Source organism: Rattus rattus, chromosome 1, assembly GCF_011064425.1.
Source record: "Rattus rattus isolate New Zealand chromosome 1, Rrattus_CSIRO_v1, whole genome shotgun sequence".
Lineage (NCBI taxonomy): Eukaryota > Metazoa > Chordata > Mammalia > Rodentia > Muridae > Rattus > Rattus rattus.
This window is the reverse complement of record NC_046154.1, coordinates 156,643,785-156,671,016: the sequence shown is the minus strand read 5'-3', so window position 1 is coordinate 156,671,016 and position 27,232 is coordinate 156,643,785. Positions and strand designations below refer to the sequence as shown.

The window sequence follows — 27,232 nt, the reverse complement described above, 5'->3', positions numbered from 1 at the left end:
CTGCTCAGGGCACTGGTTCAGACTGGAAGGGTTATCTTATATTTTTCAAAAGTATTTGAGTTATTTGAATATAAAGTTCTTTACTTTCATTGGATATCATTATTGGAAAAATATATTCTTAGGGATTTTTGTTCTCATAGAAATTGTGCTTTTATATTGGTACGTCTATACTAGAAATATAAAAGTCTTCTAGACTTAGGTCATTGGTTAAATTTTTTTCTTTATGTCAACTCCACCCTTTATTCTGAGTGTTTATAATATTCATAACAACAGGCATTCTGTTGCTTTCATTGAGGTGACAAGACTCAAGCATCATATTCAGCCAGAGACTTCGAGCCACTCAATCCTTACCAAGATGTGTTGGTCTGGATACTCCTGGGTGTGCTATGCTCATCAGGGTAGCAAGTAAAGCTAGTGCCTTCTGAGAAGCCTGTGTTCACTGAGGTGTCTGGCAGGAATGGAGCTTCCTAGACATAAAGCCTCTGCCTAAGAAATGAGCCAACGGAGAGATCCTCCTGGGCAACCTATGCTTACCAGGATCACAGGCTGAGTTGTCGTCTTTGTGTGTGAATTGTACTCACAAAGAGGTGAAAGGTGGGCCTGAAGTCTCCTAGGCATACAGCTCTCACCTGAATGACGGATGGACTTAGAAACCTCAGATATAATACACAAACTACATGGGACTGGAGTCTCCCAGGCCTCCTGTGCTTCCTAAGGTGATGAATGGGGCAAATGCCACTCAGGAAATGGTTTGGTCACCAAGATAGCAAGTGGATGGAGCTTCTTAGATGTGTTGTGCACAATGAGGCCACATTGCTCACGAAGCATGCTTACCTTGACTGAGCTAGAGTTCCCACACATATATCCCTCACAGGGGACACGGGATAGGATGGAGCTCCTAGGTATGCTGTGCTCACTGGGATAATGTAAGGTTGGAAATCCTCACAGATACAGCCCATGCCTGGGTAATAAGAAAGGTTGAAGTCTCCCAGATACAATGTGTTCACTGGGGCTGGAGCTTCCTGGCATCTCTCAAATATGCAATGAACAAGCTTGACTCTTCAAGATGTGCAACCGTCACCTGGGTAACTAAGAATGGATCCAACCATATGCATTATGCTTAGCAAACTGACAGGTAGGGATGGAGACTCCCAGGTACAATGTGCTCATTAGGGAAATGGAACTAGCTGGAGCACTTTAGTCCTGCTGGATTCACCCAGGTAATGAGATTAAAGCCTCCAGGGCAAACAGGCCTTCTGGAGCAATGAATAGGGTTGATGTCTCTCGGCCATATTGTGCTCACTTTACATTCAAGTTTCTCACCCACCCATGTTCTCCGATGTCAAGTAAAAATTGAGTACTTACAGTAAAGTTTTGTTTCCCATCTATGAATCTCTGATGCTTAGTGAAATGTGAATTTTGGTAGAAAGATTCTCGCATTCTTTAATATAAATGATTTTTCATGTGTGTGATTTCTGGAATGTTAAGTGAGGTTTGACTTGCATGAGAAACTTTCCTACATACTTTAAAAAGCATTTTATATGTGCAAATGTTTGGTCAACATATATTTATGCACACTGCACATGGAGGCTTTTGGAACTAGATTTACAGTTGTGAGTAATGTTGAAATTGGGAATCCAAATGAGGTCCTCTCAAAGAGCAGTCGATGCTCTTACTGGCTGAGCCAACTCTCTAACGTCATTCCTACATGCTTAAACTTTCATAGGGAATGATATCCTGACACAGCAAATTAAGGATGGATTTATTTTGGATCACAGTTCAAAGGTAGAATCCATCCAGACAGGGAAGATACAGTGGCAGAAGTTTGAGGCAGCTGTTCCAGTGACGTCCACAGTCAAAAACAGAGAACGATGTTCATTCTTAGCCATCTTTCTTCTTTACATGCAGTCTAAGACCCCAGCCCATGGAATAGGGCTACAAACATTTAAAGTCAGTCTTTCCATGCCAATTAACTTAAGAAAATCTTTCCCAGATATCCTCAGATGTTCATCTACCAGGTGATTCCAGATCCTGTCAAGTTGACAATACTAGCCACCATAACTGTACTCCTTGTCAATGTGACATGATTATCATTGTTGAGCCATAACTTTTCCTCTCTTGTCCCCATAAGCTGATGGCCATTTTATAATGTAAAGTGGGTCAGATACAATGCTAAAAATCCCTACTCTTCAAGAATTCCAATATTGTTTTAATATCCAAAGTCCAAGTTTCATCTGAAATACTCTGTGAGTCCCCTTAATATCAAAAAGCAAGTTACATGGTTCCAATACATAAAAGCATAAACATTCCCATTCCCCTAAAGAAAAAAACTAGGGTTGAAACCCAGCGGGGAAAACAATATATCTTACTGCAATAAGTCCACAGCATCTGAGACTTGCAATAGAATCACCTGGAATCCAAAGTACTTCAGAAGCCCCATCCTTCGATCTCTGCTATCCAACTGGCTCCACTCCATGCCTGTAGCTTTCCTTGGTGGATGACGCCATGCTCTTGGCATCACTTATATACTGGAGTCTCCACGGCAAATTATAGTTTATCGTCACAGGTCCATGCAGTGGGCATTCAGAGCCTTCCTGTAGAGACTCCAGTTTTGACAAACAATGCCTAGCCTCAGCTGCTCTCCAAAACTTTGGAACAAATCTACCTGACCCCTCAGTGTTACATCTTTCATGCCAATGAAACTAACGTCGTATCCACAAAGCTTCCAAGGGCTGTTGCTAGTTAGAAATATAAAATGTCTTCTTGGATCAAACCTATCGCCTACAGTGTGCTGACCCTACAGGAACACTTCCCTAGGGAGTTGTCTTCAGGGAACAGGGAATCCCTTGAGCTGACTTCTCAATCCCGGTTCTCTTCTTTCAAATAAGTCTGCATTTTTACAAGCAGACGCCCTTCCTGTGGGGCAGGAGGGCAATGCACACATTTCCTATTGTCTGGGGGCAGGGCCGGGTATCCCTGTTACTAACTAGAGCCTCTTCTTCCGTACCTGCCTTGCCTGCAGCTTTGTCTTGCTTTAGCTTCCTAATCCTTGAGAGACTGTAAGGTTTAATCATTTTTTTATCTATCTTCTGCGCAATGGAACTTTTTCATTGTAAACTTTTATAAGTGAAGTTACCAGGAGCTGTGCCACAGCCTGAATGTATACCTTTTAGGAAATTTTCTTCACCCAACAAATGAGTAGTTTTCCTTTAAATTCATCATTCAGGTTCTCAGATCACAGGTTGAATGAAGCCAGATTCTTGACAAAGGATCACACAAGTGGTCTCTAGCCCAGTTCTTGACAATGCTTGTTCCTCTCTGAAACCTTGTGAGCGAGGCCTCCACAGTCTGCACTTATAAACTTAAACCACAGTGGCCCATTAAACTCTGTAGCATAGCATTCAAAGATTTTATTATCCCAAAGTTCCAGATCTACATTCCCCATGAAAGCCGTTGCTAATGGCCTAAATATCATCTAGTCCAGTTTATCAGAGCAGTGCCTTACATCTTAGAACCAATTTCCTTTATTCGTTACTTTTTGCTGTGGCTCGAGGTACCTCACACATGAAATCCAATCCTACATGGTAGAGATTCTGGTGGCAGGGGCTTGAGGCATTTTGCCAAGTGGCAACCAAACAGGAAGCAGAAAATAGCACATGCTCATGCTTAATCTACCTTCCTTCTTTTCATGTCGTCTAGAACTCCAGTCTACAGAATGGTGCCATCCCTTTTCATGCAGTACATAATCCTAACCCAGAGAAAGTGCCACACATATTTATGGTAGGTCTTCCCACTTCAATTAACCAGATAAAGATCATTACAGACATCTCCGAAGGTTAACTCAATCTAGATAATCTTTCACAGGCATGCCGACAGGCCTGTCTCCCAGATGATTCCAGATCTTGTCAAGTTGGCAATCAATATTAAACATCACATAGGGCTTTTCATCGGTATGAGTTCGTTGATGTTCAGTAAGCTCTGACTTAGAATAGAAAGCTTCCCTACATTCTTCACATTCGTAAGGTTTTTCATGTGTGTGAGTTCGCCGATGTTGATTGAGGTTTGACTTACAATAGAAAGTTTTGCTACAGTCTTTACACTCATAGGGTTTTTCACCTGTGTGTGTTCTCTGATGTCGTGTGAGGTCTGACTTTTGGAAGAAAGTTTTCCTACATTCTTCACATTCATATGGCTTCTCACCTGAATGAATCTTTTGATGTTTAACAAGGCTTGACTTACAATAGAAAGCCTTACTACAGTCTTTACATGCAAACGGTTTTTCACCGGTGTGAGTTCTTTGATGCTGATTGAGGTTTGACTTACAATAGAAAGCTTTGTTGCAGTCTTTACATTCATATGGTTTCTCACCCGTGTGAGTTCTTTGATGTTGATTGAGGTTTGATTTACAGTAGAAATTTTTTCTACACTCTTTACATTCATAGAATCTCTCCACTGTATGAGTCCTCTGATGATTCGTAAGTTCTGACCTACAGTAGAAGGATTTCCAACATTCGCTACATTCATAGGGCTTCTCTCTGGTATGAGTTCTTCTCTGATGCTCGGTGAGGTTTGACTTAGAATTGAAACTTTTCTTACATTCATTACATTCATAGGGCTTCTCGCCCGTGTGAATCCTATGATGCTGATTGAGGCTTGATTTGGAACAGAAGGTTTTCCTACATTCTTTACATTCATAAGGATTATCATCTGTATGCGTTTTCTGATGATTGGCGAGGTCTGATTTATAGTAGAATGTTTTCGAGCATTCGTTACATTCAAAAGGCTTTTCCCCACTGTGTGTTGTTTGATGTCGAGTAAGATCTGACTTACAGTAAAAGGTTTTAGTACATTCTGTACATTCATAGGGCTTCTCTCTACTATGAGTTCTACTCTGATGTCGAATGAGGTATGACTTACAGTAGAAAGTCTTACTGCATTCTACACATTCGTAGGGTTTTTCTCTACTGTGAGTTCTTCTCTGATGTCGAGTGACATCTGACTTACAGTAGAAAGTTTTCCCACATTCTATACATTCATACGGCTTCTCTCTGCTATGTGTTCTTCTCTGATGTCGAATAAGGTTTGCCTTCCGATGGAAAGACTTCCTACATTCTTCACACTCATAGCGTCTCTCACCTGCGTGAAATGTCTCATGTACACTGAGTTGGGACTTCCAGGGGAAAATTTCCCAGCATTGTGGAGAGTCATAGAGTTTCTCACCTATATGAAATCGTTGATGTTGAGTGAGGGTTGATTGATAATAGAAAGCTTTTCTACATTCCTCCCATCCATAGGCGTTCTCATATGACTGAGATGTCTGATTCCTGGTGTGCTGTGCATTCGGATAAAATGTTTCCACACATTCTTTATATTCGCATGTTTTTGCCCCTCGATGAATTTTCTCTTGAATCTGTAGTTCTGCCTTGAGAGGGAAGATTTTGTTACACTCTTTATAACATATGAGACTATTCACAACATCAACAACATCTGCTTCCCAATTTTTTTAAAAGTCTAATTTCTTAAGGAAAAATTTCTTATAATCCCTACATATGGAGTACTGCTCTTTGTATATTTTGTAATCTTTACTGAGTTTAATCTTACTACCAAATGTTTTCCCATATATATTAGACTCAAAACTTTCCTTTTTTACTTAAGCCATGCCTTGGGCAGTGAATGCTACATTATCCAAAGGATTTCTATATTCACCAAACTTTAATTAGAGGTCTTCCACATATGAAACTTCATATATATCAATAAAATTAGCTTTTAATAGAAGGGTGTCAATGGCCCCAGACAGTAAAAATGCACGGCAAAGTTTGGTTTTGAAAATGGCAACTAAGACACTCCACAAGTCTCAGTTAGACTGAGATGATCGGGCTCTTCTCCAGCCTGCATCTTCTCACACTCATGGTGGAGAGTCTGCGAGGTGCGCCGTGGATTAAGTCCCGGAGTGAGTAGAACACTGTTCAATGTTCAGACCCTAAATGTGGTTTAGGATATACAAAATACCTACTTCAACCATCTGTTCATATGATGTAACGCCGCCGGTGACTTCAGCTTGCCACAAGTGTGTCTCTTGGTTTCCCAGGGCACTTACATTATGGACATCTAAAATGATATTAAAAAACAAAGAAACAAACAACAATGTCTATGAGGTATACAAACTTTTTAGTAATTTAAATATATAAGTAGTGTCTTTGTATCTTTAAGGTATAAGTTTTAAAATATTCACTTAAATATCTAAGTTAATATATCACAAGTGATTATTTTAAAACATGTATATAGAAATATGCATATATCATAAGTGAATACACACACACACACACACATGTTTATATAATAGTCTTCAATGAGTTAATGTACCAATAAGCATTCCAGGGTGTAAACAGTTTTCTTTGAGCCTTTGCTATTTTGGGTTCAAAGAAGTAGGGTAAAGAAAGTATCCATCTACTTCTCAGCGGTAGATTTCCACATCAACTTTGACCTGCTATCTGTCCTTTGTCCCATTTTCTTAATATATTATCTGTACTCGTAGTGCTATTCTACAACGAACCTCTTTGACATACAAACTAATAGCTGTCCATAACAGCTTTTTGTTTTTTTAAGGATGCAAGCATAGATGAATTCTCTCTTATAAGCAAGAATAAAAATTAGAGAAGGGATTGATATACAAGTATAATTCAATTAATTTAGTTTTTTCTGAGACACATTCATTACCTATGAAAATTTGCTGCCTGAAAAAAATAAGAATGCAACTATCTTCAAATTCTTCATTAGGTCTATCTTACGTTTTGTGCATAGCTTTCATTTTCTGGATTTACATGGGGTTCCGAAAACTATGTTTTTTTTTTTCACTTGCATCAACTTCTTCAGGACTAATTTAAAATAGCTATATTTATTTCTAGAGTAACAACACTAGCGACATAGTAAAAACATGTTGAGAAGGACAGTAAACAACTAATCAGAGCAACATTTTATCTGTGTCCTCTAAGACTGGGTTACTTAGGACAAGTTAAGTTTAATGCTTCTCTTTATTCTCAGCTCACCCTCAGTGCTGTATGCTGGCTGAGAGCTAAGATAGTCACTATTTTGTGAGCAACAGGGCTGTATCCAGTTAGGAAACCTCACTGCCTGCATAAAAGACACCCCTTCTGATATCAATAAGCTCTAGTTTATGAAACAAGCAAGATAATTTCCAAAAGCCCCCCCCCTTTTGTGCAATAAGGGGAGTCTAGACCAAAGATTATTGCATTATGGGAGACCAAAGGAAACTGGGACATGAGTGGTCTTGATGCTCTCAAAACCAGCCAATGGTAAATCACACTACAGAAAGATGACTGAAAGTCTAGATCTGTTAGATCATGTATAATCAGGACATACTTCATTATGCAGTTCAAGCATATGTTGCTGGAAGGAGGGTCTGGAGGCCAAACAGCTCATGCATGGTAGGCTCAGTTTCCTATTCTGTAAACTACAAGCAATGCCTGGGGCTCACTTCTCACACATAATGAAACCACTAAATCTTGCATATCACAAGTTCCCTTTGCTTAAGATTTTCAGTGATCTGTCATCTGAACCTGCAGCTTCCATAACTTCCTCACTTGGCCCTCCCTCACAATGTCAATGTGTCCTTGGTGTCCTTGTTTTGTGACTACGCCTTATTTTCAGGACTCTAGACTAGAAAGCACATCAAGATATTGGGCAAATGCCATTGGTTATCTTCTCCGAGCCTAGCCGGCCAAGCAGAGTCAGTTTCAGACACACCAGAGCACTGTATGGGATACTTTAAGGAAAAGAGGTATGTCCTGTTGGCACAGCCACAGCTAACAGTAACAGTGACAGCACAGCTGCCTGACGAAGATCCGGGAAAGCTGAGCGCAACGGTCTAAGGCTAGAGTGAAAGACTGGATGGTGGCGATTGCATCACTCAGCTCAGCGTTGTTGGACATTTACCAAGCAGCTATGCTGGCTTTACGACTTTTGTGATTCCTCTTAGATAGAGCTGTGCCATCCTTTGTTTGAAAATGCTATTCTGTTGGCAAAAGAGCTCTTCGTACTTACAGCAGGATTTACCTTATAATTACAGGTTTGGGAGCTCAGGTTGTGAATTGTTTTCTACTTCCTTTCTGCTTTGCCTTTCTCCTTTATAACTCTCCTGACACATTTTCCTCAGCACACTTCAGTTTCTCTCCCTTGAATATAGTCTATCCTTTCTCCGGGTTTGTGTTCTCCCACCTTCTTTCTAATTTGCCACCTTAGCCTGAAAACTCAGATATCCCTCTCATTCTTGTAGAAATTCCACAGGCAAATACACTAATAACTACATTGAAACTGTTTAATCCCTAGTACTACAATGCTAGTCAAAAGCCTATGGCTGGAGAGGACAAGGGCCCTTAGGTAGAAGTTGCTGTTCCTATTGTGCTAACTGGTCACATAGTCAAACTGCCTTCTAAATATTTCTGCTTAGGCCACAGAGCTGGGATGCTATCAACTTTGACCAGAGAAGCTTCTTTCTCAGTAGATGGCAGTCAGCAGAGAGACAGATAACTGGTCATGGGGCTGAGAATAAGAGCCTGAGTGTTCATCTGCAAATAGTAAATCTATATTAACCACAGCGCCACCCAGGCTCAAAGAACATCTCAAAGAAGAAGGCAGAAAGAACATAAAAGTCATAGGATGGATCTAAGAACGCTGATGCTACCTTTTAAGTATGGCATGGCCATCCCAATCCCACTCTTGTACTCACAGCAGCTGTGTTCACTTGCATGGAATGAACAAAAAAGCCAAGCAAGGGAAAGCAGACGTACATGAGGTGGATACAGGCACCCTCCCCCCTTACTGAGACGCTGTTGACGTGGATAGCTGCTGAGAAGAAGGCATCATTCTTTCTTTGAGGATGCAGCCCAGGTAGATTTTTCATGCAGAAAGAGAAGACCCCATACCCACGCTTATATATGTAGCACTAATTGGACTTGGTGGGTTATCAAAAAAAAAAAAGAAGAAAGAAAGAAGATATAATATGAAGTTGGTGGGAGAAGGATTGCTGTTGGACCACAAGGAGACTTGAAGGCGAAAAAGGAGCAGATCATTGAATATGATGCATATGAAGTTCTCAAGTTCTCAAGAATAAAAAGAAATGTAAAAACAAGCTCTTTTAGGCTGGATTCATATTTGTATTTTAATCATGATTACCACCAAGTATTTAATTTATCTTAAATAATGTATCTTCTACAGATTTTTGAAAATTGTCGTCTTTGGCCAGAGAAGCAGGTAAACTAACTACATATCTTAACTTGTTCCTCAAATCCTCCAAATCCAAACCCTGAGTCTTGTCCCCGGCTTTTCAGCAGACTACCAGCTGCTGCTACTTTGTACCCCTGCTCCCATTTCCAGTGGATCACACACACCTTCTCCTCCTAATCCCCCGCAAACTCATTGCTTTATCTCAGCCCTCAACTCCAGCAGGTACTACCTGGGAACCAACAGGCCATCAACTAAGAAAGCAAGGAGGCCAAATGCAGATCTTCACTTCTTGTCAGATTCCACCAGGTTCAATCCCCCAGGTTCATCCCCATGTCTATTGCAGACCTTTTGATGTGGCCTCTTCTTAATCTCTGCCTGCATTCCCAGAGGACTAAGCCAATCCTGGTGTGATATGCTGCTTTTCTCCCTCCTGTGGACCTCTCTTTCTCTCACAAGCCCATCCCCATTTCTAAGTTTCAGCTCCCAATACCTAGAAACACATTTTCCTTAAAATCCAGATGGCCATAACCATCAGGATCCCAGAAGAATTTCCTACCAGGCAATATAACCAACAGACGCTCTTACAACCCTGAAAGGCAAACAGAAACCAAGAAACAAAACATCTGCCCAAGAAAGACAAGATCAGATATTAGCAATTAAAATAACAATCTTCCAAATATGAGATACCAGATGCCAGATGTCTACAGGACAGAGTAAACACATAACAACAACCAGGACAATATGTCTCCGCTACAGCCCAGCAAGCTTACTCAGGCAGACCCTGAGTACTCCAACATAGCTGAAGACCAAGAAAACAACCTTAAAATAGATTTTGTGAGTATAATAGAGGTCCTTAAAGTGTACATTTACAAATCTATTTTTTAAATCCATGAACACACACACATACAAAAAAAGTAAACAAAAACTATTTAAAACTTGAAATGGAAACAGAATCAGTAGGAAAAATAAAAACTGAGGGAACTCTAGAAATAAAAAATTTAGGCTCTTGAACAGGAATCTCATAGTTAAGTCTCACTAACAGAATGTAAAAGATAGAAGAGAACTTCAGGCATTGAATAAATGACAGAAGGAACGGATATGCTAGTCAAAGAGTGTTAAATCTATAAAACAAAACAAAACAAACAACAACAAAAACTTCAGGCACAAAATATCTAGGCAATTTTGGAGGAACTATGAACAAGACCACATTTAAGAATAATCAGAATAGAGGAAGAAGAAGAATGATAGGTCGAAGGCACAGAGAATAATTTTGACTAAATTATAGAATATATTTCCCTAACCTAAGGAAGGAGATGCTGATGAAAGTACAAGAGGCAGAACTGGACCAGAAAAGAAGTGCCCTCGCACATAATAATCAAAACAATAAACATACAGAACAAAGAAAATATTAAAAGATGCAAAGGAAAAAATGGAAGTAGCATATAAAGGCAGAACTATTAGAATTACACCTGACTTTTCCATGGAGATCGTAAAAGCCATAAGGACCTGGGCAGGTGTGTTGCAGATTCGAAGAGACCACAGATGCTAACATAGACTACTATACCCAGCAAAACTTTCAATCAACATAGATGGAGAAAATAAACACGCTCTGATAAAACCAAATTTAAACAATATCTATCTACAAAACCAGCCTTACAGAAGGTACCAGTAGAAAACTGATAAGAAGAGATGAATTACACATAAGAAAACACAGGTAATAAATAGTTCCAGATCAGCAAAGTCAAAAGAAGAAAAACATGCACACATGTACACACAGTGCACACACACACACACACACACACTCACCACCACCAGCAAATAATAATAATAATAATAATAATAATAATAACAATAAGTAAGAGGAATACAAAAGTACTATTCATTGATAACATCCAACATCAATGGCTCCATCTGTCTGCAACATCTAAGAATACACACCTTAATATCAAGGATAGACATCAATTCAGGATAAAAGTGATTGAAAAATGTATTTCAAGCAAATGGACCTAAGAAGCAATCTAGTGTAACCATTTTAATAAACTTCTAATCATAACTTTACAAGCAGAAATGGAGAACTACATACACATCAACTAAGAGGACAACATTTCAATTCTTAAACTATATACCAAGCACAAGGGTACCCATGTTCATAAAAGAAATACCACTACAGCTTAAACTAAACACAGAGAGAGAGAGAGAGAGAGAGAGAGAGAGAGAGAGAGAGAGAGAGAGAGAGAACCATACTTCTTAGAACCTCACAGAACTTTCTACAAAATTAGCCAAATATGAAATAACACTCTGCATTATCTGGCCATTATGGATTCTAACAGGATAAAAACAACAACAGAAACAAACAGGAAGTTTACAAACTTATGGAAATTGAACAACTCACTACTTAATAAAACATAGGTCAAGACAAAAATCAAAGATCTAGAATTGAATGAAAATGAAAACACAACTTCCCAAAACTTATAGAACATAATGAAGATGATTCTAAGAGGCAAGTTCATACCTTAAACACCTACATTAAAGAAAAAATAATTGAGGAGTTCTTATACTAGTAACTTAACAGCAGACCAGAAAACTCCAGAACAAAGAAAAAAAGAAAAAACAATCACACCCAAAAGGAGTAGATGAAAAGAAATAATAAAACTCAGAGCTGAATCAATAAAATAAAAACAAACAAAGAAGAAAGAAAACAGCACAAAGGTTCAATGACAGAGATAATATATTGATAAAAATCATAAGGACATAACAACCGACACCAAGAAAATCCAAGGACCATAGGATATATTTTAAAAACTAGTACTCTACCAAATTGGAAAATAGAAAAGAAATTGATAATTTTCTTAATATATACCACTTTCCAAAGTTAAATCAAGATCAGATAAGCAACTTAAACAGATCTATAACCCCCAATGAAATCAAAACAGTTATTAAAAGTCTGCCAATGAAAAAAGAAAACAAAAAACCCAAACAAACAAATAAACAAAAACGAAACCCCCAAAAGCCTAGGGTCGGAGAGTTTTAGCACAGAATTCTACCAGATTTTCAAAGACTTAATGTCAACAGTCCTCAAATTATTTCACAAGACTGAAACAAAAGGAACTCTGTCCCCACTTCCTTTACAGAGCCACAGTTATCCTGCCACCCAAACCACACAAAGTCCCCCAAAAGACGAATTTCCCTCATAAACATAAATGGAAATTCTTAATAAAATACTCGCAAAATATAAATCCAAAAACACATCAAAAAGTTCAACCACACTGATCAAGTAGGCTTCACCCAGAGATGCAGGATCAATATAGAAATCAATAAATGGAATTCATAATAAACACAGACTGAAAGATTAAAAGAGGCCGAAAAGGCCTTTGACGAAATCCAAACAACCAGTCATGATAAAACCCTGGAAGAGATCAAGAATACAAAGGACATAATTTCACCCAAGAATGACAGTTTACCGCAAACATCTGGCCAACATCAAATTAAATGGAGAGAAACTGAAAGCAGGTCTACTAAAATCAGGAATAAGACAAGGCTGTCCACCCTCTACATACCTAGTCAATATAGTACTTGACGTCTTAGCTGGGGCAATAAGACAACTGAAGGAGATAAAGAAAAAAATGGAAAGAAAAAGCTCTAAGCATCCTTATTTGCAGATGCTGTAATATTACACACAAGTGACCATAAAAATCCCACTGGGAGACTTCTAGGCTGATGAAGACTTTTAGGAAGTAGCTGAATACAAAACTAACTCACAAACCAGTAGCCCTCCTATACACAAGTGAAAAACAGACTGAGACAGAAACCAGGGAAACAATACCCTTCATGAGGGCTGCAAATAATATACAGTGACTCAGACCAAGCAAGTGAAAGACTTATGTGATAAAAACCTCAAGACATTCAACAAAGAAACTGAAGAAGGTATCAGAATAGTGGATGATGTCCTATGTTTCTGGTTATGCAAGATTAGTGTAGTAAAAATGGCCACGTTACTAAAATAAATCTAGAGTCAATGCAATTCCCCTCAAAATTCCAACACAATTCTTCACAGATGTTGAAGGGATACAATTTTCAGCTTCATATGGAGACACGAAAAACAAGGAAAACTAAAACAGTCTTGAATAACAAAAGACATGCAGGAGGTACCACCATTGCCATTTTCAAGATTCACTACAGAGACATGGTAACAAAACCTGCATTTAATTGGCACATAAACAAAAGCACTGATCAGTGGAATCAAATTGAAGACTTGGACAGAAATCCCTGTATCTACTGACACCTGCTTTGTGAGAAAGAGGCTGGAAATACAAAGTAGAAAGAAAAGTATCTTCAACAAATGGTGATCATCAAACTGGTTGGCTACATCTAGAAGAATCCGAATAGATCAATACTTATTACCCTGCAGATCAAGGACTTCAACATAAAACCAGATTCACTGAACCTGATAGAAGAGACTGTGGGGAACGGCCTTGAACCCACTGACACAGGAAAAGTGTTTCTGAAGAGGCGCTAAGATCAACGGTTAATGGGAACTCAAATGGCTGGGAAACACTTAGATAACTGTTCAATATCCTCAGTTCTCAAGCGAATGCCAATCACAATTACTTTGAGATTTTATCCCCTACCTGCCACAATGGCTAAGATATCACACGAGTGATAACTCATGCTGGCGAGGATGTGGAGCAAGGGAAACACTTCTCCATTACTGATGGGAGTGCAAACTTGTACAGGCACTATGGAAATCAGTCCAGTGGATCACAGGAGATGGGAATCCATCTACCATAAAAATCAGCCACACCACTCTTAGCCATATACCCAAGGACACTTTATCCTCTCAACGAGAAATCTATTCAACCATGTTCACTGCTACTCTATTCACAATAACTAAAAACTGTAACAATCTAGATGTCCTTCAACAGAAGGATGTATAAAGCAAACGTGGTAATTTACACAATGGAGAGTCACTCGCCTGTAAGAAAACGACATCATGAAATGTGCAGGTAAATAATCCTGAATGAGGTATCCCAGATCTAGAAAGGCGAATATGGTGTGCGTTCACTTCTATGTAGCTCTTAGCTGTTACATCAATAACCAAGTTGCAATCTGTAGAACCAGAGGTTAGGTACAGTGTAAGGAATTAAGGGACACAGATAGATCTTGTTTGGAAAAAGAAACAGAACTGATAAACAGAGGGGTCTGAAATGGGATGGTTAAGTGGGAACAGGAAGGGGTGAGAGGGATGAGGGATGACCACAGGAAGGGTCAACCACAGTTAAGAGCCATTTGGTAGTATGGAAACTAATACAGCAGAAGCTTCTAAAGTAGGTGCATTTATAAAGGTGTCCTTGACGAAACGGCCCAAATAACGAGGAAAACAGAGCCCCAACTGCTCATCTCTTGTGACAACATGGAGCTCCAGGTACTGAGATTGGATCCCATCTAATGAGGAAGCTCCCAAACACCCCAGGCTGTTGTCAAGGCTCCAGGTTGCTTTTCGTGAACGAGAGCCAGGCCCTGCTGCTGCAGACCAGCTGCACGGCTGCTCAAGCACGGAGGGGTTCAACTGGCCCCCAAAAGGACTTTACCCCTGTGTCCTGCTGTCTTTGTTTCCGGAAGGTATTCTGTACACTAGTTACGCTGCCAAAAGAGAAAAGTAAACTCACAGCTAGCCACAAATCCTTTGATCTGTAATGGCGTCTTGCTGGGAAAATATGCTAAGGCAATGGTGGCCCAAAGCTTGTGGAAGTAAGCAAGCAGTGTCTGGTTTGACTTAAGTTCCACTCCATGAGACGGAATCCATACCAGACACTGCTTGGGTGAACAAGACCCAGAGACTAGATAGTCAAGTGACCGGGGGAAAACCAAATGTTATTCTTTAAAGGGGAGGGGGGTAATAAAACAACGTCTACTGACATTCTGCTATACTCACAGCTCAGTTCCTGCTCGACCATCTTTAAGAGAAGCTTCTTCCTGCAGCATAAGGGAGCAAATACAGAGACCTGCAGCGAGATCTTATGCAGAGAATGAGAGCTCCTGGACACCCAGTTCTAAATGGGAAGTGTTCTTCTCCTCAGAATTCGGAGAACCCCAAGGAAGAGGAGGTGGGAAGAGCATAAGAGACGTAGAGGATACAGGACACTAGGATAGCAAGGTCCTCGAAGTCAGCCTGATCAGCGCTCGTATGTCCTCAGAGACTGAGGCAGTGTGCACAGGACCTGCATGGGTCTGTACCAGGTCTCTGTATATATTATGACCTCTACTTTAGTGTTTCATGGGATTCCTGAGTGTGGGAATGAGTGGGTCTCCGATTCTTGTGCCTTTTCTTGAGTTCTTTCTTTTCCTTCTGTTTCTTTGCCTTGTCCAACTCCAGTGTGTTAGTTTTTGTTTTATCTTACTTTATTTTATTTTAATTATGCCTTAGAAGCATTTGTTTTCTCATGAGATTCAGAAAGGGAACAGATGGGAGAGGAGGTGGTGAGAACTTGGGAGGAGTCGAGAGGGGAGACAATAACAGGACATAGTATGTGAGGGGAAAAAAACCTATTTTCAATTAAAAAATCGTCATCTTAAAGTTCTTGTAAAAACAATGAATAATACCTTAAAAAGTGAGGTGACTTTAGTATCTTCTCTGAGATTAGAAATAAGACAAAACAAAGAAACAAAAGCATATGCTTCTTCCTTTCCACCAGGTAAACATTCTTGGTAGTTTTTATCTCACTAGAATACATCATAACCATCCTCCAGTTTTCTCTCAACAAATGGATTTTTTTTAAAGAAACTGGCATTGTATTGGTTCCTCCATAATAGAAAGTGAACTATCTACAGAGTAAACAAAAAGAAAATGGGAAAGGCGTGTGACAATAAACCAACCAACAAAGAAAACCCATTACAATTTACAATGGAAAAAACAAATAAGCACTTAGGTGAAGGAAGTATCCAACAAGAATGGCCTACAGGTCTCTGTGTGCACGGGGAATATCTAAAAAACACCTCAGTATAAAAAACAGGGCGATGGATAAGACCATATCATCTGCAAATAAAGCTACCTGATCTCCTTCTATCTGTACCCCTTGATCTCCCTCTATCTGCACCCCTTGATCTCCTACCCCTTGATCTCCTTCTATCTGTACCCCTTGATCTCCTTCTATCTGTACCCCTTGATCTCCCTCTATCTGTACCCCTTGATCTCCTTCTATCTGTACCCCTTGATCTCCTTCTATCTGCACCCCTTGATCTCCCTCTATCTGCACCCCTTGACCTCCTTCAGTTGCCATATTACTCTAGCAAAGACTTCAGGTACTATACTGAACAGGGGTAGAGAGTGGATGCCATGTCTTCTTATTCCTGATTTTAGGAGAAATGTTTTAAGTTTCTCTCTATTTAGGCTGATACTGGCTATAGACTTGCCGTAAATTTCCATCATGATGCTGAGGTAAGTTCCTTGTATCCCTAGTCTCTCCAGGACTTTTACCATGAAGAGATTTTGCATTTTGTCAAAGGCCTTTTCTGCATCTAATAAAATAATCCTGTGTTTGCTGCCCATTAGTCTGCTTATGTGAATTGTGTATATTGATTTACAATGTTGACTCAGCCCTCAATCTCTGGGGTGAAGCTGACTTGATCATGCCAGATAATCTTTTTTTATGTGTTCTTCATTTTGGTTTGATTTAATTGAGAATGTTGACATCTATCTTTATAAGGGACACTAGTTTATAACTGTCCTTTTTTATGGGTCTTTCGGTGTTGATGTAACAGTGGCTCCGTGAAAGGAACTTAGAAATGGCCCTTCATCTTCTGTTATGTTGAATAGCTTGGAGAACTGGTATTAGTACTTCCTTAAAGATCTCATGGGGTAGGCATGAGAAACTGTTTTGAACATTGCGTAGCAATTATCCATGAGACCAGGTCTCTGCTGAGCCAGGTCTGGTGAAAGTTGGTGCAAAGAGACCAATCAGCATAACTGATCTTTTATATGCTAAGCTTTCTTTTTCTTCCTTCCCTAGGACAGCGTGTACTGACCTGGGAGGCTCCAGAGTGAGGCTTCTGAGCCACTCCATGGCTCAAATCCATGCTGTAACTTGATGTTCAGTTCTGGTCTGGTCATGCAGTACCCTGTAAAAAGGAAATGAGGTAGTTCATCCAAATGTGCCAAGTCAGGCCCAGAGACAAGAGACAGCAGGTCTACTTCAGGAGCGCTGCTAAGATGGGTGGTTCTGAAGCTCTTTGGAGACAAGATTTATATTCACATTCTTCACTGAATGGAATATTATTTTCAAATCACATTAAGCTGCACAATACCATAAAACAATAACTTCTTAAACTTAAGTAGAAGAATAAAAACAATACAATGAAAATAAAAATAACGCAATGAAATTTAAAAACCACACATATTTAAGGACACTGAATAAAATGAGGTCATTAAAACAACAACAAAGCAAAGCAAAAAACAAAGCCAAATAAAAAACCAAAAACAACTACCCAGAAAGTTTTCAGGGGAAATAGCTCAACTAATGAAGTAAGTAAAACAAAAAAGATTTCATAGAAAATGAGCTAGGTAGAGAGAGAAAAATATCTGGCTATTTTATTTTATTTATTGATGAAGACCCAGGGATGCCAGGTTGGCTCAATATACGAAACCATTAACATAACCCACTATCTAAACAAACTCAAAGAAAAAAAAAATCACATGATCGTCTCCTTAGATGCAGAAAAAGCATTTGAAATAATACAATACCCCCTTCATGTTAAAAGTATTGGAGAGACCAGGAATTCATGGCACATACCTAAACATAGTAAAAGCAATTAACTGCAAACCAACAGCCAGTATCAAGTTAAATGGAGAGACACTTGAAGCCATCCCACTAAAATCAGGGACAAGACTCTCCCCACATCTATTCAATACAGTACTCAAAGTGCTAGCTAGAACAGTAAGACAAAAAGAGATCAAGGGGATACAGATTGGCAAAGAAGAATTAAAGGTATCACTATGTGCAGATGATATGATAGCATACATAAGCAACCCAAGAAACTCTACCAGAAAACTTCTTCAGCTGATAAACAACTTCAGCAAAGTGGCCGGATATAAAATTAAATAAATCAGGGGCTATTTTAAAATAACCCAGAAACATGAAAAAACTGGGGTGGAGGATAACAAAACCATACCCTATATACAAATATGCATGCAATCAAATATTCATTCAAATAAAAAACAATGAATGTTTTGATTCATAAGCACTGATGTATGAATTTTGTTTGGTTAAGAAATCAAGAAAAAGAAAGAAAAAGAAGAACTCACAGAAACTGTGCCAGCAAGCACAGGAGTGAGCCGGATAAAGCCAGACAAAGTCCCACTATTGATGGGGGAGGTGGGCACAAAGTTCCATCCCTGAGTGGTGCCTGGCAATGAATGCTTGCTGGGAGAGGGAGAGTCTCTTTCCTTTAGAGATGAGGCTACTGAACCCCGCCTATTGCCCAGTAGATGGTCCTATATGCAGGCATCTTCTGGCATCGCTAAGTGGATTCATGACATCATAGCAGCTGAGATTACCTACACAGGACTTATATAGGGGGGAAGAAGCAAAAGTTCCAGCATGAATGGTGACAGACTCATAAATTCCCATTCCTATCTGAGAGCTTTAACAGCAGAAGCCTGATGAAGCCAGTATTCTTCACCGAAGTGGCCCCTGGAGGGTTGCCTATGTTCTAGTTCATGGCCCTGGTCTGTGCTTATGCGCATTCTCATAAGCACAGCACTGACTGAATTTGGTGAGGTATGAAAAGAGGTGAGAAGGAGAGAGAAAAGAGAGTCTGGGAGGAGCTAAATGTTGACATGATCAAAATATATTGTATACAGGTATGAAATTCTCTCTCTCTTTCTCTCTCTTTCTCTCTCTCTCTCTCTCTCTCTCTCTCTCTCACACACACACACACACACACACACACAAACAGGAGAGAGAGAGAGAGAGAGAGAGAGAGAGAGAGAGAGAGAGAGAATAGCCAAGTTCTACCAGCTACTTTATATACTAGTATTGGAATGATTTTTAATTCGGACATGGATACAACAAACTATACAACCAATAATATTTCTGATGAATATCCATTTAAAGATTCTCATCAAAAATAGAAAGGTATAAAGGCACATAAACTGGTTATAGTGATTATGTGTGAATCATTCCAGTTACAAAATGTTCATTTTACAGAAACCATGCTAGACATTTGGGACAATAAAAACAGAGTATTTTTTAATATGCCAAAAACATAGTCAACAAAAACAAAAAGAAAACAACAAATGAGATTTCCTTAAACAGAAAATCGACTATACAGAAAAGCAAGGAATCAACAGAACGAAGATTCAGCCTTAAGAATGAGAAAATACTGACAGCATGAGACTCAGAATATGTAAAAATTCAAAACCAGCTTAACAGCAGAAAAGCAAGTGATCTGATGCAACCTGGGTAGACAGCCTAAATGAGACACTTCTCCACCACGCAGTACTGCTCCAACCATGAGGGAGATGCCCATCAAAACGCCAAGAAAGATCACCCCTGTACTGCAGTCACAATATCTATGTTCCTACAAAACAACAAATACTGAAAAGTCTCACAACCTAATGTGAAATATGACCATATGATACTCCTCGAAAAGCCATGTGCAGAACAAGCACGTCATATCATGATCCCACTGTCGGCCATGAGAGCTAACAGGAAGTAGTCAGTCTCAGGCCAGGGTGTCAGTCACTTCTCCTTACTGCACTGCTTGGTTAAGAGTCAAGACACACACTCAATGTAGGCGTCCATCGACACGGGGACAGGCAGAGAAAAGGTGGCACATATCGACACTTGCATGTCCATCTATTAAAACGGGATAAAAGGTTACTTCTAGTGACATGGGCAGGAGTGGCAGGCACCATATTAAGAGTAGCATAGCTGTTTCCTGTGTTTGAAATGTGCGTCGCCATCTCAAAACAAAATAGTCGTGGTGACCTGCAGTATACCATGGCCTTCAGTCATGACCATAAAGAAAAACATATCACAGACACCTAGGTCCACGGAGACAGTACTTTGGCTTTTGCATTCCCTCAAAAAGCTGGCATACGGCCCTGGAATATAAATTATACATATACATATACATTTATATTTGCATTAATCCTTTGGGAATTCCCTACAATTCATTTTGACTGTATTCACTGCTACTTCTCCCCCTAACTTCTCTACACCCACCCTACCTACCTCTAATTTCACTTCCTCTCCTCTCCACCCCCTCTCTAGCCCACTGCCTGTAATGTGTGCTCCCTCTATATGTGGGCCATCCATTACAGCGTGCTCAACCTATCAGGAGCCACGGCCCTAAAGAAAACTGCCTGAACTTCTTCAACAGCCATAACTGTCAGGACCCCCGTTGAAGGAATCAGAGAAAGCACTGGAAGGGGCTTGAGACCCCATATGAAAAACAATGCCAAGCAACCAGAGCTTCTAGTGACCAAGCCACTACCTAAAGACTATACATGGACTGACCCTGGGCTCCAACCTCATAGGTAGCAATGAATATCCTAGTAAGAGCACCAGTGGAAGGGGAAGCCCTGGGTCCTGCTAAGACTGAACCCCTAGTGAATGTGACTGTTGGGGGGAGGGCGGCAATGGGGGGAGGATGGGGAGGGGAAGCCCATATAGAAGGGGAGGGGGAGGGCTAGGGGGATGTTGGCCCGGAAACCAGAAAAGGGGAATAAGAATCAAAATGTAAATAAGAGATACTCAAGTTAATAAAGATGGGAAAAAAATAGTTTCTTAGCTTGGCCTTGGGGCTCACGTACCCTCCCTACCCAGATCCCTTGCCACTGTGAGTTTCCCAGTGAAGCAGCTGAGATTTCAGTGAGGGCCTCTTCTGCTCAGCTTCATGTGACATAAAGAGAAAAGAAGTAACTAGGGTTGAGATTTGGGGTGATCGCTGTCTCAAAGCCACCTTTGTACCCCAAGGGACGTTAAAAGCTCACTTCTTTACTAAACGGAATGAAATCTTTCTTTAGGCTGGCAAGGCACTGCACATTTGGGCGAACGGGAATGGTGTACACAGGCTCATATTTGAATGTTCGGTCTAGATTTGGTACAAGTGTTTTCCAAGGACTAGGAGGTGTGGCCTTGTCAGAATAGGTGTGTCACTTGGGGCAGACTTGGAGGTTTCGAAGGACTACTGTCATTCTCTGTGTGCCTCTCTGTCACCTACGTGTAGAGGGGCATCCACAGCTGTTTCTGCTGCCATGTATGGTAACCCTCCAAAACCAAAACCTCAATTAAACACTTTCTTTTAGAATTTGTTTTTGGTCATGTGTTTTATCAGAGCAATAGACACTAAGATGGGGCAAATAGATAACTCCTTTTCAACTCCTTAGAACATGATAAGACATGGAAGAAAGGTCAGGAAAAACAATATAAAATCAAGCATCTGCTAGCTAAACTTGACATCGAATAAGAGACTAAGTCTCTACAAAATATACTTGAGCAACGAAAACAGGGAAACAGTTTTCAGTGGAGAAGCATCTTCAGGCCCTGTCTGATTCATAAGCAAACCACATTCAAGTCTGGCTCTAGGTAGAACTTGGTGAAACCAGCTCACCATGACAGGCATCTGATGGCATTTCTGTCACCCATTATGCACTGACTGACCTGGAAGGTTCCAGATTGAGGTATCTGCTACCCTCCACGGCCCAAATTCACGTTCCAACATGAGGATCAACTCAGGTTTGATCACGCAGCAGCCTGTAAATGAGAAATCTTGAACAGTTTCTGCCAATGTGCAGTCAGGTTCCCTGATGACAGATGCCCTTCCATGGGAGGAACTGTGCTACAGTGGGCAAACCAGAGACTTGTAGACAGTAACTATAGAGTGAATATCTTGTGTCTGTATGGATGTGGCATCTGTCAATAATAAATCTTATGGCCTATAGCTTAGGCAAAAAGGTGGAACATCCAGGAGGCAGAAAGGATTCTGGGATAGAACCAGGCACAGGAGATGCACCTGGACGATGTGATGAGACAGATGCATGATACCTAAGCACAGGTAACCAGCCATGTGGCAGAATGTAGATTAGAATAAATGGGTTATCTTAAGTAATGATTTGTTCAGAGAAGAACCTAGCTGTACGACCAAGCTACTTGTAAATATATTTTGAGTCTGAGTCTTATTTCTGGGAACATAGGATTAGGAGGGAGAACCACCTAACTTTTACAGTAGACCAGGCTGGCCTTGAACTTGCAGCAATCCACCTGCCTCTGCTGGAATTAAAGGTGTGCATTACTACTGCCTGGTCCCAGGAGGGTTCTTTACCACCACTAAACTCATTTCTTTGAAGAGCTGAAAGTTATAGGATATTTCTTTGGTCACTGATTCTCCCTGTATGTGTAGTGAAGAGATCTTCTGCATCCCCCTAGGAAAGCCACAATACAAAAGTGATCTATGTCAGCGAAAGAAAAATGCTAAATTTTCTAGTTACATTCAAAAGTTATTATTCAAAGAAATAGCGGGGAATAAACAGTGGTTACTACAGTGTGAAAAAGGTATGGGGATTGGGAGCAGAGAATGTATATTTATTGGGGTAGATGTGGGTAGAAATTAATAACTTATGGCTCTCTAATATGAAAGCAAATATAGATTGGGTAGCAAGTGATTGAATATTTCAAAGCAGGTGAATGATTTTAAACTTTCCCATTACAAGCAGAATATGGCTAAGTGACGGCTTACCGTCATCTGATCATTGTTCTGATTGTCTGATCATCTGATTATACAATATAGTCTGATTTGTTTAAGTGTGTTTCAAAGCCATACTGCGTACTGGGAATGCAAGCTGTTATCACGCATCAGCTAAACATTACAAGGAAAACCTCAGGTTGAAAGTTCCTCTGCTTATCAACAGACAGCGACTGCTACTGAACACTCACCCAAGGACACCAGGCTACTGTAGTTCTCCAGCATGACATCCCTGTAGAGCAGCTTCTGAGCGACGTCTAGGTCCTGCCACTCCTCCCAGGTGAAGTACACCGCAATGTCCTCAAACGACACTGACTCCTGGAACGACAACACTTCTTATCAACCCAAGTCCTCAGACTTGGGAATAAAAACTGGGGTCTTCTCTGGGTAGGAATGACTTACTAGTGCCTGACTGTGGCTGTCTTCAGACACACCAGAAGAGGGCATCAGACCCCATTACAGATGGTTGTGAGCCACCATGTGGGTGCTGGGAATTGAACTCAGGACCTCTGGAAGAGCAGTCAGTGCTCTTAACCACTGAACCATCTCTCCAGCCTTACAGAAACTGCAGCTTGATGCGGTCCTTATCATCAAAGAAAGCAACATCAAAGTAAATATCATCCCTCTTCATTAATGTGGATTCACAAAATATGATGAAACAAAATCTACAGTGCATTGATAACACATTAAGGACTAAAAATACGGGTTCCCTCTTGTATTAAACTGACCAAAAGAGAGCCCAAATTTGAACGTCTCATTTCTTACCCTGTGTTGTCCTGTCCCTAAAAAAAGAGTTTCGCTGTGTCTTTATTGACTAGCACAGAAAACATGGTGTGGAAAAGGAATGAGGGATTCGTTACAGAAAATGTTAAGGGCTGGAGAGATGGCTCGGTGGTTAAGAGCACTGACTGCTCTTCCAGAGGTCCTGAGTTCAATTCCCAGCAACCACATGGTGGCTCACAACCACCTGTAATGGGATCCAGTGCCCTCTTCTGGTGTGTCTGAAGACAGCGACAGTGTACTTATATACATGAAATAAATAAATCTTTTTTAAAAGAAATTTATTACAGAATTTTGCATGCGAAGAAGTTACTTTACTGCTCCCTACCGACCCAGAATAGCAAGTATAAGCACAAACAGATGTTACAGATGTTATCGAACCATATCCACATGTTACTTCCGACATTTTTGGTGAATACTTGTTGCTTTCAACCCCTTGGGTAATTTCAGCAAATAACACAACACATGCACGTAATATTCTGGGTCAGGGACATGGAATAGTTCACAATCGAAGATTAAAGCCACGCGTTTAGTTTAGGTCTGAAAAGCTGACTACATGGGAAACCCGAGGTATAGTAAGATTGCTTAAACCGTTCTCTTAAAGGCACATTAAACTTAAACAGACTCTGTGAGAGCACAGCAGGACAGCAGGTTGAGTAACTGTCTTAAGTTTTCTCAAAGTATGCTATTAGCTTGGCTGCCAAGTCCAAAAACACTTTTGGTATCTTTGCAGTCGAGAGGCACTTCAGAAAAGTATGTCAGTACACACAGAATACATATGCATACAAGATGTGTATTAACAGCCAGAGAAAAGCATACATAGACTCAATCGCACAAAGGCGATATGAAATCTCTGAAGAATAACCAAGCCTGTGAAAAGGCAGATGTCACGGCTTGTGGTGCAGGACAGCGGTATGTAACAGGTCTGGATGGAGCGAGGGCATGGGTCCAATTCCCAGAAATCACAGAATACGGAATACACCCTACTTCTCATCAAGTCACCGAATACACAAGTCTGAAACTGAGGGCCACAGTAATTCATATCCAATGACTTAAAAAAATCTATCAAGGGGCTGGGGACTTAGCTCAGTGGTAGAGCGCTTACCTAGGAAGCACAAGGCCCTGGGTTCGGTCCCCAGCTCCGAAAAAAAGAACCAAAAAAAAAAAAAAAATCTATCAAAATCAAATACATAACGCATGCATCCAGGTGTTTCTGGCCACACTCACTTAAGCTACATTGGGCGCCTCCACTGCCACCTTCCTCTGCTCACACATGCACTTGGCACGGCGTATGCCACCACACCATGCCGCTCTGACAGAAATACCTGCGATCTGACTTGAGACTAGCATATGTTAGAAACTGTAGTGTTTTTTTTTTTTTTTTTTTTTTTTTTTACTATAGTTTTCTGCTCCTGTAGAAGCATGGTGGCTTAATTATTAAAAGAAAGACTTTTACTAGTTTGCTGCCATCATTCCTCAACTGCTTGAATCAGTTCTTTCCGTCCGCCACGTGAGTTCCAGGGCATGCGCCTTCGCTAACAGAACCATCTCCCCAGCCAGAGAACTCTTAGGGAGTAGAAACCCAAGTCCCGCCTTTCCTCTGAAAATGACTCTCAATGAGTTCTGAAGACTTTACAAGGTTTCTTGGCTGATGGAAACTTCAGGATTCTGTGGAGCTGGAGCAGTGCAAACGCAGTTAGAACTCTTTGTTCTCGCAGGTTCCCTTAATACCCGTTTACTATTCGATGTGGCCTGATGTCAACTATCAGCATAAAACTTGGGAATGTATCCATGTAACAGACCACTAGCTTCCACCAAGCCAAAAGGAAAGACTGTCACCAGATAATATCTCGTATCTGCGACAGCTTCCTCTGCGTGGCTGTAACCTGATAATGTTCACGAGTGTCTTTTGATAAATGCCTTGATACTGTTCTCCACTCTAAAAACTCGTGCAAACACATCCACGTCGGGGCATGTCATTTAGGGCAACTTAAATACACGCTCCTGAACAGGGTGACTCATATCTGTCCCAGAATAAACTCTCTCTAATCCTTTTGAGGTGAGACCCGTGTTTTCTTCAGACAAGAGAAATCAGTAAACCAACTCATGCACCATTCACCTCAATTTTCAAATTGCACTCAACTCTTAAAATTTGCTTAAGCACTGAACGTTGATGCTATGTGACATCTAGTTGCAGGGAACCCTTACTGAGAAAGCAACAAGATGACACTGTAATACACTGATTTTGTTTCTTTCAGACTCCTCATGAAATTCTCTTAGGTAACTGCGGTCACAATCCGTGGGATGTCCCGAAGGGGGCTCTCTCCTTTGCTTACTGGCCTCCGAGCTGGGCTGCTACTCCTCGACACATAAGGGACTGCAGACTCCACGGCCCGGCTTCTCTTTTGAAGGAACCCCATCTCCCTCCAAGTCCTCGCGTGCAAGCTGTGGACTCCAGCAACCCCCACCCTCCAGCCCAGCCCCCAAGGACCTGACAACGGAGCAGGCGCAGGAGGGATGGGCGGGGGGTGGGCAGGAGGACGCGGCGGAGGGTGCGGGGACAGCTTCCCTGCGGCAGGACGCCCGCACTCACCATGGCAGGCTTTGCAGACATCCCGCGTCCTCCGCGGGCCTCCCCGCCGCGACTGTCACAGGAGACAGAGGCCGCAGTGGTCTCCGATCCTCCAGAACCAGATGAGGCTACAGATCTAAGATGGCCGGGGACAGACAAAGGCCACAGCGGAGCAGCGAAGGCCCGCCCTCCATCCTCGGCCTCTGTGTGCGATTGGGCAATTCTTAGCCTAGTGCATCCGATTGGATAGTACTGGCTACGAGTGACAGTAGACAAAACCAATTCATGCGTGAATCAAACAAAAATAAAAATAAATAAATAAATAAATAAATAAATAAATAAATAAATAAATAAATAAAGCAAGTTCTTGCTCACAAATGTTGTCAGGCAGGGCTGCCCCCAACCCACACCCCGTGAGAGAACAGAGCCCAGTACTGAACAATCTCACTGAAGCTAGAGCTGAAGGATTTACGGACTTATTGCTGAATATAGGTGTGTTTATCTTACTCGCATCGTGACAGTTTTAAACCGTGTTCTCCTAACTCTAAGCTTTAAAATGAGAAACACTCCTGTAAGGCAGCAATGTCTGATACAAGCAGCATGGTAGGCAGAATTGAAAAATTCGTTAATTATTTAGGATAGTATGTATCATGACCTAAATGGTGTCGTTATACTTCGTTCTCATCATTCCCTGTTCTATTTTCTCCCCCATTTTTCCTCCTTAGACAAACGTTTATGTATTCTGAGAAGTGTCAGCTTTAAAAAAAAAAATCTAAACAGGTAAAATTGACGGTAATAGCAACAATGGTGTAATTTATTTCTCTTTTTAGGAGAAAAAAAAAATGAACATGTATAATGAGTCCCAACATGCATGAAAATTATTTCCAGTCCCTT

At 40.8% G+C, this 27,232-nt stretch overlaps 1 protein-coding gene across 1 annotated transcript; it reads right to left on the bottom strand.

Moving 5' to 3' along the window:
• Nucleotides 1–1,745: 1,745 nt before the first annotated feature.
• On the bottom strand, nt 1,746–26,496 carry LOC116906855 (zinc finger protein 883-like). Its single transcript, XM_032909756.1, has 6 exons — nt 26,360–26,496; nt 23,178–23,304; nt 21,906–21,998; nt 17,266–17,358; nt 6,014–6,108; nt 1,746–5,422 (listed from the first exon to the last, which is right to left on the bottom strand). Exons 1-6 carry the CDS (start codon nt 26,378–26,380, stop codon nt 3,842–3,844), a joined length of 2,010 nt encoding a protein of 669 aa, XP_032765647.1. The 5' UTR covers nt 26,381–26,496; the 3' UTR covers nt 1,746–3,841.
• Nucleotides 26,497–27,232: the final 736 nt, after the last annotated feature.